Below are 13556 nucleotides of genomic sequence, written 5' to 3' on the forward strand. Positions count from 1 at the left end.
AGCGGAACGGAACAACGAGACCAATCACAATCGCAGAAAGTAAAGCAGCGGAATGATTGTAGAGTTCTGATTGGTTTCACTATTCCGTTCCGCTGTAATTACCGCTCAATGTGACTCCAGCCTAAGTCCTCTCTGTCGCTCTGATAGTCGTTTTCAATTCGTGATTGTGCATGTCAAACAAACCTTGTTTGACATGTGCATTTAATGTGCAGTATAATTCCTTTTTACAACTTACATTCTGTTTAAGATGGTTTATGAAGATTTTTTTTTAAATGTGTTTCTCGGATGAGGGGAAAATAAAGCGTCTTTAGCCCTAACCTTTTTGGGCTTATAACGCAAAGGTTAAGGGCCTCTTTCACCAACGCCGATTAACTTAATCGACGATTAGTTCATTGGAATTGACCAATCGCATTTATCATTTAGTTTTGACGGCAGACGCGATTGGTCAATTCCAATGGACTAATCGTCGATTAACTTAATCGGCGTTGGTGAAAGAGGCCCTAAGAACAAGAACTTCTTCTTCTTTAGACTCAGAGGATTCAGGCTTCCTGGATGAAGCCCATTAACCTTGCAGACAGTGGCCTTCAGGGAGAGATTCCATTTGAGTAGTAGTATCTCTCAGCCTGAGAAGCATTTCTATCATAAGTCCATATTGTTATTTATTTAATTGGGCTTCTTGTATATCATCATTTGTGAATAATCTACGGTCTTTCAAACGCACACTCAACAGTTATTAAAAATTTGTATTAAGCAATCTTTGAGCTTCAATTAAGAACTTGCTTAAGGCGCATGCTATTTTATTATTCATATTGCCTATTAAGTATTCAATTGAAAATGATTGAAGAGTTTACACTCTCTTAAAACACGCATTAAATCTTTTCTAGGGTTAATCAAACAAGGCGACATGACCATGCAATACGATTAATATCCTGCGGACTCTCCCCGCACTCACATATGGGAGAATCCGCCAAGTTCATTTTAAATAAACGGATCTTTGTACAAAGGTATCCACATATAGTTCTTGAAATCAAATTCCACTCCAACCTTTTATTATTTCTCATACTTTCCCGAATTACAATCAAAGAGACCTTAGCATCATCCACATTTCATCAATTATTAATTTTTTTATCAATTGTTTCAATATATTCAAACAAAATTCCATTATTCCGATCAATCCTAGCTTCTCTCTCTTCATATAAGTTAATTATTTTATTAATTATATTTCTAAACTCAGATCTTTGGTTATTAATAGTCCATTCATCTTCATTCATCAGTGCACTCTGGACTCCCGAAGAGCATATTTCCTCTGCATGTGAACCGCGCCGCGATGCGCAAGAACAAGAACTTCTTGGTTATAACCGATGCGCGCATGTGCAAACTTTCACACAATGTGCAATGCCACTGCGCATTGTGTGAATAACCGCGGACGTTTTTTGACGTACCCCCACCAAGCTAGTTCACTCCCCTGGTTCTAGTCTTCTTGGTCGGTTCTTATTTCAAGACTGTCTTAAGTAATGTCTTAAGATGCTAAAACGGCCCTCTGGCCGGTATTCATAGTCAGTTCTTATTTGAAGACTATCTTAAGTAATGTCTTAAGATGCTAAAGCGGCCCTCTGATTGGTTCGTAACTCTTCAAGACTGAACTTAAGACGGTCTTGAATATAAGAACTAACTATGAATACCGGCGTCTGATTGGTTCGTAACTCCTCAAGACTGAACTTAAGACGGTCTTGAATATAAGAACTGACTGTCATTGGGCACGTTCAGCGGATTCAACAGTTGAGTGAGCGCTCGTTGTTATTGGAGTATTCTTTTAGATCATCCAATCAGAATTTTAGATCTAGAAGAATGCACCAATAACAGTGAGCGCTCACTCAACTGTTGAGTGCTTCGAGTCAGTCTTGAGATTAAGAACGGATTACTCCAGATCTACAATACGTGTTTTAAGCCCTAAGCTGTAAGAAATTAATCAAATACAGTCGAATTCAATAGTACAGGAGTCGAAGCTGCGAATAGTGCAGAACCTGGCAATTCTTTGACAGTGCATCAATTAACTTGAAATTGTAACAGTAGGTAAGGAATAGCCTAAGAATCAAAATCTATATTATGCCGATGGGTGCTTTTCATTTTTTAGGGGTGAAAACTATCCCTTATTGCCAAAATCTATTAATCTATATATTAAAGCTTAAGGTGAGTAAAATTTGGTTCAGATGAGTTGAAATAATTTTTTGACGCTGTGGAACATTATTTCAGAATATTTCAACCCTTAAAAATCAACCCCTAGTAAGGTTGTAATAAAAAATAGAATTATTTACCCTCAAAAAATCAATAATTTATCACAGCGTTTTAAGTTTAAAATGTTACTGCTTAAAATATTACTAATTTCATTTTGTAACTTTTTAACCCTTAAAAACCACCCCTTATGACATTGCAATGCTTAAAAACTACTTTCATAGATAGAAATAGAAAAAAAATACATACAATTGCATACAAAAAATATATTTACACGCAAATACAACCGCATATTGATGTACATACATATAAGTTATACGAAGCAGGCTACAATTGCCAGTATTTATTAAAATCCGTCATTAAGCAAGGTAGTGCTCGTATATACATACACGTTTTTAACGTCCGTATCTCACTTAATTTTTGTCGTACAGAAAATGTACAAGGGTAAATGTTTGGAATTAAAAAAGCTACAATTTGATACTGAAGCATTTTTTACGTATCTCCAGTAGTTTTGGACTTATTTTGAAGAGAAGGGCATTCTTCACGAAATTGCAGAAATTCGTTTTTCACTTTTACCTCCAATTTTTTCAAAATTAAGCATTCTAGACCGGTCAAACTCATAGAATGTATTAATAATACATAAATAAAGATAACTGTAAAAGGACAACGATTAATTTTAATTTGGGTGGTAATTAGGGGTTGTTTTCGCTGATTTTTTTCGATGAAAGAAATAGGGACCGACATTATTTTCATCATAACTCGCTCAATTTTTATGCTACAGACTTTTCTAAAAACGAAAAAGAAAGGTCTTTTCATATACTTTAAAAAAAATTGTATAAGTTTTTCTATAAAAATGCATACTTTTCCCATTATTTGACTTTGAAACTCTCAAATTTAGCGTTTGACGAAGAAGAGCTTACCTTAGCTCGGTTCCTATTGGTCATACAGAAATTTATAAAACAAGCATTTTCTTTGTTTTTGTAAAAGCTACAATTTTGCTCTCTACACTTTTTTTGATAAAATGCATCGTTTTCGAGTTAGCTGCGAATAACCGATTCAAAATGATGAGCAGCATTTTGATTAGATGATTCTCTTATGCGTCGCGTGCGCGCGCGCGCGTGTGTGTGTGTGTATACACAGTGTGTATATATATATATATATACATATACATATAGTGTATGCATACACACACACACACCACACACAGAGTGTCACGTAAGTTTTTTTCCAGCTTTTGTGTAAATAGAGCGGAATAAACTACACATACACACACACACACATATATACATATATACATACATATTGACAATTTAAACGCGTTTAATTTTTAGCTAATATTGATTTTATATTTTGGACAACATTGACGCATTATACTGCCAATATATTCAATGTAAGGGTTTTTATAGCGCACCATTATATAATTTGTTAGCAGATTTGTTATATATTTCCTGGCATTTTGCCGACAAAATTCGTAGCAGACAATTTGCAAATTTATGTTTGATGTATAGTAGGACACTTACGCGCGTAAAGCGAGCGATCCGGGTTTGATTTCCGGCCGAGGTAATCATTTCGCAATAAGAATTATTACTTTCAGATTTTAACGTCATTAAATATCGATATATATAAGATGCCAAAAGAGCATCAAATAATTATTAAATTATTAATTAATTTAATTCGTGATAGTACGGTGTAGTTTATTATTAGAGTTGCGTTTCAAGACCGACAATTGTTCGGCGCGCAATTTAGAAAGACTATATCAGTATATAAATTCACGCTAAATTATATATAACCAACTAAGATCTATAGCTATAGACTATTATAGGCTTCGTATTTGTATTAGTTATATTATTATATTGATGGTCTTTTAAAATTTAATATTGTTTATGTTTAATAGATTTGCCAAAGATATTTGGCAAATTCCACACTTAGCAACCGCTTCTCGCCACAAGATGCGCATGAATGTAGGGGTAAACGGTGCAGGAGTTGCTGCGCGTGAGACGTAAAATACGAGGGCGAAAGTATACGCGAACGATTTTCGTCGAAGATAAAGATAGTAGGATAATAGGGTGCTGTACAAAGTAGCACGACAATGTACGCATTTTAATATCTGATAGTAGACATTTGGTAGTAGAATTATGGTGCGAACTGCAAAGAGTCGAATACTCGATGCATCATTTGTGATGGCCACTCTGACATTCACGTTGCTGCTGCTCATCGATCAAGTAAGAAGTAAGGCGGCCGTAGGTTTGTCGGGTCGCATTATCGCTCCCATTTGCACGCAAAATTTCATTTTGCAAAAGAAATATTTATGTTATTGGAGACTCATTTGTTCCGTTCGCACCCTCTTGCCCGCACAACCCTTGTCCATTCGGCTCCTTCGTCGTGTTTTCGATCAATACACACCCGCCACCGTGTTTGCCATTCATGCGTAAGACTTTTCAATACTCCTTTTAATTATTTAATCCATTAATGCTCTCAGTGGTTCAAATTTCTGAAATGTAAAATTTGTTTATGAATAAAAACAGTTTAGCGATTTTGATAAATACTATGATAAATAGAATAATTTTTTTTTCATTAATAAACAGCTATCTTTTAAGCCTTTTGCAATTTCTATAAACACGTGCATTCCGCCGCAAACCAAAATTTTCGAGATAATACATATTGTTGTAAGAAATATTAGTATAAAATGATTTTGGATTTATAAGATTTGAAAAAAAGTGGAATGTATAATTCTTTGGATAATATTATAGTATAATGGATAATAAAAAGATAATAAAAAAATTGTTGTAAACTTTATTTGATTTGGTATGATCTACTTGTAGCCTTGATTTGAAATGATAAAAAAAATTGCATATTTACCGTAATAAATAAATGCCGAAAAATAATATACATTTTTCCTTAATAATTTTGCGTGTATAGTTAAAGGCTATGTATAAATATTGTATGTGTACATACACATGTACATATATATATATATATGTATGTATTTTTTTATAATATTGGATTATATGTATAAAATAGATAACTATTTTCTGATGAAGATTTATTTCTTTGGATTGAAATATCGTTTGATGCATTAAAACGAATTATACGTATATATTAAATAAATAATTTCTTTTTACACAACTTATTGAATATATTGTAATTAATGGAAAACGTGAAGAGGGGAATACAAGGAGAGGAGAAAATCGTTCATCTCAACTGTGTATACTTTAGATCATTATAGTCTGTAACCAATTTATTTATTATTAAAGAAATTATAATATAATTTATAATTAAAAATATATCTTGATTTTAAGGTGTCTTCTAAGCTATGCGATGAAGGACACACGTAAGTCTCATTTTATAATAAATATTATATAATGTTGAATATGAAATTTTAAAAATATACAGCTAAACTATAAATAAAAAGATGTAAATTTGTTGCTTTTTAGCTGTTCTCCTTCACAGATATGCTGTTTTGATAGCTGTTGTTACAGTATATACCTTCCGTCGTCTCGTATAGCAAAAATGGTCACATTAGTAATTTGGACTTATTGGTATCTGTGGTTAGTATATCTTTTCAATAATTGATTAAATTATGATAAAGAGCAAAAGGAAACAAGTTTTTGTCATCTTTATTTATTATGATTTTTAGATTATTTTTGTAGCACAAAATTTTCTAGAATTTTCTTCGGTAATTATTTAGAATAGGGGAGGCTAGAATAGGACGGCTAAAACCTGTTGGAGGTTACTCAGGGTCATGACCTTGACAACATATGTCAAGGTCAAGGTCATAGCGCTGGCCTCCCCTATTCTAAATAATTTACCATTTTTTCTAATGTACATGCACTCTTGTATACTGATGAACATAATTTTATTTTATACATACCTGCATAATGATTACTTTTATTATTAGTATTATACAAATCGAGTAGCAGAACTCAAATATCTTGTTTACAGGGTAGTACTACTGATAGCCATAGTTATGATCGCATTATACGGCTTATGGCTGTGGAGACATCGTATGGACATAACAGATGACTGGTTCTCGGAAAGAACGTCCCCAGAACCGTGGTGTCCGCCTCCTCATTATAGCCAATGTAGTTCCTTTGTTCAGGCACTACCACCACCATACAATGAGGTATTTTTAAAATATTTTATCAATTAAATAAAAAACTTAAAAGTATATTATATGCAAAACAATAGCGTCGGTTGCATATAATATGTGTACACACTGTATAGCATGTATGTACAATAAGTTTTACGACTCAGGATTTTAAATTTATATAGTAGAAAGAGAGATAGATAGATATTTTTTAAATTATTATACTACTTAATTTAATTACGATATCACAAAATATTATATTGAAGATTCTATTCTGCGACATATGCCGTTAGATTTTGCAACAGTCGCATAGGTTAATTGTAGCGCTAATTAAATGACAGAAGAAGTCAACGATATATTGCGAACGTTTTTGCTTCAACATTGAATAACTCGGTGAAAAAAAAATCGTACAGAGCTCAATAAGAAAGCAAATTAAAGGTAAAGATTCACTCTTTCAAAAGCGGTAAACAGTATTTGTGCATAATTTTTAATTCTTGCCGTGCACCGTATAAAATTTTAAGATCTGATTCATCTTCGTTTATGTTTGTGTAACTTCATCGAAATATCGTTTCAAGACCGTTTTTTGAAGTACCGGTCTGAAAAGTACCTGAATATCTGAAAAGAGATTTCAAGCTTTAAAAACTTTTTTAAACATCTCGCTACAATGATTTTTCATTGAGTTATTGTTATTCGAAAATATTAAAAATTTAGTGATAAGATTTAAGTGGCTCGTTTTTTTGTGTGCGAATGTATGCTTGTTTTTGGAGAAAATCGCAAAAAAGGTGTTGAAACTTGAATTCTGTTGAGACTTGAATTCTTTATTCTACATATTATATTCAAAGAAATATACACGTAATATAAATATTTTATTTATAGATAGACTTTAATGAGAAAATATAATCGAGAATTTTATAACAAATAACGAACAGTACAATTATTAGTGACAGAAATGTTAACAATAACAATTACCTTTATAAAAGAGAGAGAGAGAGAGAAAGTACTAAATTATTTATTTTAATTCCTTTCAGAAACGAAAACGCATTCCTTAAAATCTTTTTTATTTCAAGCTCACGCTAAATTAATAAATTTAATTAAATTGTAAGGCCTTACATGAACGCTCTAATTTTAATAAATGGTACCAGAAAACAGATAGAAAAACATTTAGAGCAACAACGATGCTCAAATAATAAATAACTCCGTTATCAAGTTCTTTTAAAATTAAATTCATAGTAATGGGTAAATAATTTGAATTAGTTGGATGAGAATTACTTATGTTTATTCTAACAAAAGGCAAAACGTAATTTTCATTTTTGTACCTTTTTATTACTTATTTACGTTATATTTATTTACTTGCTTAATATAGATATTGTTCAAATGTTGGCTTTTTGCAGCAAAGCAAGCATTGCATTTAGTACGGCCCTGACGAAAATATAGCGTTAATCAAAGCGTAATCGAAAGGAGTGTAATGTAACGTTCCACCCATGAAGTGGAATTTTTCATGAAGTGTTCGAGAAGTGTAAATTAACTTTCTACGAAAAGTGGAGCTCCACTTTCAATCATAAAATAATATTAGCTTTTTCAGTGCGTTTGTGACCATAGTGAATACTGTTCAATTCATAGTTTTGAATAGGAAACGCAGTTTTTCAATCCAGTTGTATCCAATTGAATCTAATTGAATCCAATTGAATTCAATTGAATCCACAAAAAAGTATTCGCTATTTAAAATACGAATTCGAATAGACAAAATCCAATCCATTCTCGGATACTGGTCGAGATGACCAAGGATAGTACTCTTCCACGTCCAATCCATCGTTGTAGAAAATGTCTGTCTAGCCAGTATAAGCTCGAGTAGTTCTGCCGTAATGACACCCACCGAATTGAAATCACATTTCAATCTGTTGCTGTATGTCTTGTAAATAATCAAAGAAGTCTACAGGAGTAGTGTGGAGAGTCCTAAAGCAGGAAGTTTAATCGTTATCAATTAACTCAAGAGAACAATTGAGAAATCGAATCGAGGCAGTAGTGCACCAAATATCACCAGATTAGTGTTTAGCTGCAACACGAGCTGTCCGTACTAGATGCAATAATGCTTGCATTGCTGCAAGAGGTCAACATTTTGAATAATACATTAAGCAACTGAATAAATATAACGTAAATAAATAATAAAAAATACAAAATTTTGCGATTTTCTCCTAAACGAAGCAAAAAAGAACATGGACATATAGGAATATAGGGACGGAGCGTATATAGATGCGGGGGAAAGCCACTGCGGGACGTTGCGACGAGGTAAAGTGTGCCTAAATCTGATTGGCCGTTACTGTGGGCAAGTGTGTGATGGTGTGTGTAGTTGTGTTGTGTGTATGTATTGTTTAGGCACAGTCGCCCCCCGCATTTCGGCTTCACTCCCCTCGCCTATCTTACGAGTTTATGCTCGGTCCCTATATTCCTATGTCCATGATCTCGACTACAGAACTTTTTTTCTTAATTTATCGAATTCCTACACGTTCTCGAAGTTTGGCCATTTAAATTTCAAACACCATGTATATTATATTCTTTTATACTGTATAATCGTAAATTACTATACACTTATATGTTACGTAATTTATAAAATCGAAATGTACTTTTATTATCTGATTTATGTGCTTATAGGTAACTGCAAAACCAGATCTTTATCCCTTAGTAATTGGTTGCGATGATAGTTCGGGCAAAGGTACTTCTAGTTTTGTAATGCACTATGTCAGATCATTGCCGCATTCAAGCACATTGGATTCATTGAGCTCCAGTTTTATGTGTAATATGGTAAACGAAGCAAATACTATTATTCCGCCACCATACTCTTGTAACAACAGCGTCGATGAATTATCAGCAGTAGAGTGTGAAAGAAGAGAAACTAGTGATATTGGTTCCATTGTCTCCTTGACGAATCATAGAACGACCTCTGACATATCAAGTCTTGGTGCTCAATCACCTTGTTCTCCACCGAGAGCTACTAGTCCAACAATAGAAGTATGTTTTTAATTATATTTTAGACATTTAAAATGAATTAAATTATATAATAAAGTCAATTTATAATTAAACTTAATTAACGTACATATATATATATATTTATTTATGATATATCACAAAAATAACTATATATACGAATTATTTCGCGATTCATTTTTACGTTTATTATTTTCCAGTTACGGGAATTATTGGACAAGATACAACAACTTCCTCATTTATCTAGTGGACATTCCACTACCATGCATTGTCAGCAGAATCAAGCCCCGGTCTTATATACAACAAGTAGCGATGCTACTACGCAACAACGGCCTTTAAGTCCCAACCACGTTAGTTCATTCAAAGTTAGAAGAACCAGGGGCAAGCTATACATGCCGTTGGGATTGCCGAATTCGCAAAGCAAAACAAAGCGATGGTTATCGCGCTCCGCACCGACAACACCTTCGGGTACAATGCCAATGTCCTTCTTGCCAGGACAGAGCAGAAGGCCTTCAGAAACCGGCAACAACAATCAACAAGCGGTGCCACTACTTTACGAGCAAGACGAAAACGAAATCAACAACGCAGATCAACCATCGAATGTTTCAACGCTCGCTGAATAACAAGAAGACAATTAATCGATATAACACGGTGTCTAAACCGTTCGTGCCATTTTGACATTACAATGACTTCACTAAAGATTATTATATTTAACACGCACGCGCGCGCGCGCACACACACATACACACACATAAATATTTTTTAATATGGCTTTAATGCATTCATCGTGTGTGCCGTATCATAAAATTGTACACATGTAATTGGGACGTATTATTTAGATATTTATGCAACATGATAAAAACCTAAATCTAAAATATTTTGTTAAAACATACATATATATATATATATATATATGTGTACAGGACATACAGACAAAATATGATATTCAAATAATATAATATATACAAACACACACACACACACGGAAGGATTTACAAATATCTCAACATTTAGCTATATAGATACAAGAGTCTGAAAGTAATTTTATTGAACCATTAAAATTATTAATTATGTAAAATGCTTAAGTTAGTTGCTAGAGTGTCAAAACTTTTTGCATTATTATCATCATGCTCGAGCATTCTACATAATTATTTAATAATTCTACATAATTTTGATTCCAACAAAATTATTTTCAGATATGTTTACGATCTGTATATCACTTATTTATACACATATACATAGATGTGTCCTCTTACTTATTTTTTTAATTTGATGATTAATTTTTCATACCTATGTGTTTAATATGGAAATTTAGCGATACGCAATTAAAAAATTTAAACATAATTTTAAATCGTATAGATATGTAGACATGCATTCACCTTGAGAGTACGCTCCGAAATATGTCTACTTAATATGATAAGACATACATAACGCCTATATTGTTAATCGATTACTATTAACCAATAAATATCGCCTACCTTTTTAAACTAAAAATCGCAAGAAATTTGGTGGAACTTTACGGCTGTCTTCAATGAAGTGACTTATCCGCAGTATTAGAATTCGATTTTACCCGCTATACTCTGAACTATTTAAACATTAACTCTTTAGCTGCGGTATACTTCAAATAAAAACTATTTTTCGTGTGCGAAATGGTAGCTACAAATCAGTCACTAAAAAATTGATTCTACTAAAAGTAGTACCACGTGAATAATTTAAATGCATACAAAACGTTTGCTTTTTTTCTAACACGTACGTGATGATAGAAAAAATTTTAATCATAGACTTCACTCTCTTTGTTGCAACAATATATTTTTAGAAAATCTTAACACATAAATAACGATAAAATAGAGTAAATAATATGTACAGTAAATAATATATAACATAATATGTACAAATGTAATACATTTTTAGGTAACCGATAAATCGGCAATTTAATATTAACCAATAGTCAAATCTGTCAAAAACAGATTTCGTATAATGTCTAATATAAATTTCATTGCCAGCGAAAGTATAATAAAATTTGCTAACAAGTATAGATGACAAACTGATTGTAAAAATGGAGCAAAATACACATATATACGTGTACATTTTCCGCAGTTAAAGAGTTAATAGAAACTGAAATATCGTGATAAGTAAATACATGCAGTTTGCTTTTCTAAGAAATAAAACAAATTGTGAGTCATTTCCTTCTAATTAGGTATATGATTTTTACCTAACATTAATACAATTGTACAACATCTTGCCACCTTGTATTTAATATAAGCTTTCGCTTCTTTTTAATATCTCGAAATCTCACAATATAAGCGATATTATTGCATTTATTATGGAATGTAAAATTATAGTATTATAAATATTATTATATCAGGACAGGAAATAGAAGATTTTTATCGCTTTTCCATACGAATATGTGTTATTTCATAGCGCACAAATTTGTGAAACAATATAAATAGATTTGTGTTGGTATAATATAATGATAGTAAAATAATAGTGAGAAGAATATATGTTTTGCGCTTTACTTATAAAACTAAAAAATATTTTTAATTTTGTTTTATGGAGTATTCGATTATATATATATATATAATATATACATATTTTAAATATATATATAATATTATATATATATATATAGAGAGAGAGAGAGAGAGCGTGTACATACACATCGAAATTCATTGATGCATAAATAGATTACGAAAGTTTTGGTAATCGTCTAATTAATTAATATATATAATTTTTATTATCGTATTTACATAAGTTTTATCGATATATATGTATAATACTCCATCCAAAAAAAACCGATCGAAAGAGAAGATCGGACTTAGGACAATATTGCGCTATTATATAGAAATATAAACCGATGCGGCAGTAGTATATACGAGATACATGAACCATGTACAATGCAGATTCCGTCAAAAGATAACAATATAGACTACAGAAATTAATAGACAAAGTTCGTAACAAATATAATAAGAAACATATTTGTTTAATTTTAAATAAGCAGATGAGATTACTATTATTACAAATATAAATGCAACAATGAAAGCATAAAGGTCAAGATACAGGATTATAAAGTATAGTTTACATGTATGTATGTATATCTACTTGGTTATCCAGCTAAATATTTCGAAAAGATCTTTTTTTGCTAAAAATTTTATCGATAGGATATCAATAAAAATATAACTGAATTTGTTAGCGGAATATGATGGTAGTCGATGGTAGAAATAAAGTGTATAGAATAATTATATGTTCCGTTTTAATGATTACAAAACGACATTTTGCTTGCTTTTTACTAGCAATCGCTATCAAATTATATCAGGTTAGCTAGCAGAGGTCAGGTTCTGCCTTTACTGACAGAACGTAAACAGATTAAATTGATATCAATCTGCTGCAATATATACGGCTCAAATCATTGTGTGATAAAAACAATATATTCTTATATATTTTATTTTTTTTAAAGAATTTTTCATATTTTCAATTTTAAAAATTTCTGAAAAAATACCTTAGGTCTTCAGATTTATAAATTTAATTTGAAAAATAGCAGAATTAAAAATTTAAAAATATCTCAGAAAATTTCAAAAAATTTTAAGAAAGACCTAAACTTTCTCAGTATTTTTGACAAGTACACTTCAATTTGTATAAAATTGAGAAATTTTAAAAAAAGAGTATAAAAAATTTTATCAAATATTTTCACCAGAAATCTGTTGCTGAACTGCTAGCATATATATATATTACTGAAATTTTACTTTTAGCCTTAGTATATTATACTATATTCATCTATTGTACAATCGAGAACAAAATATACTGTTTTACTCCCATATAATAAAATTAAAATATAGCGCTTCTCCCCTTTATGATCGACCAATTACTATAAAGGAGAACGCATGATAAAATTCATAAAAGAAACAATTCTATATACAAATATAATTATATTCTTTACACACATCTGAACTTGACAGCATTTTGTTCTCCACTGTATAATATTATTGCGCACAATTATGGTTGTTAGATACTTTGTCGTTAATTACGTTAATAAAATTCTTGAAATTTTATCATTTATTTTTAACTTAATATTTAAATCAAACATTATTTATACATATGTATACGATATATACGTATGTATACAAATCATATAATACATATGTGTATGTACATAATATTCATACAAATATCAATTGTATATGTTTACACATAAGATAGATACAAATAGAATATTTTTTTGAAGTTACAATTAATTGTCAAATGTGGAAATATATGTGCT

At 31.3% G+C, this 13556-nt stretch overlaps 1 protein-coding gene across 1 annotated transcript; it reads left to right on the forward strand.

The window, feature by feature from the left end:
- Positions 1–4367: 4367 nt before the first annotated feature.
- LOC108781599 (uncharacterized) lies at positions 4368–9939 on the forward strand. The gene is given in 5 exon segments (XM_018549612.1): positions 4368–4454; positions 5532–5563; positions 6175–6355; positions 8969–9325; positions 9502–9939. Coding segments are annotated over 5 exon segments (1095 nt in total).
- The last annotated feature ends 3617 nt before the right edge of the window (positions 9940–13556 follow it).

Source organism: Cyphomyrmex costatus, unplaced genomic scaffold, assembly GCF_001594065.2.
Source record: "Cyphomyrmex costatus isolate MS0001 unplaced genomic scaffold, Ccosl1.0 scaffold843, whole genome shotgun sequence".
In the NCBI taxonomy this organism is placed as follows: Eukaryota; Metazoa; Arthropoda; class Insecta; order Hymenoptera; family Formicidae; genus Cyphomyrmex; species Cyphomyrmex costatus.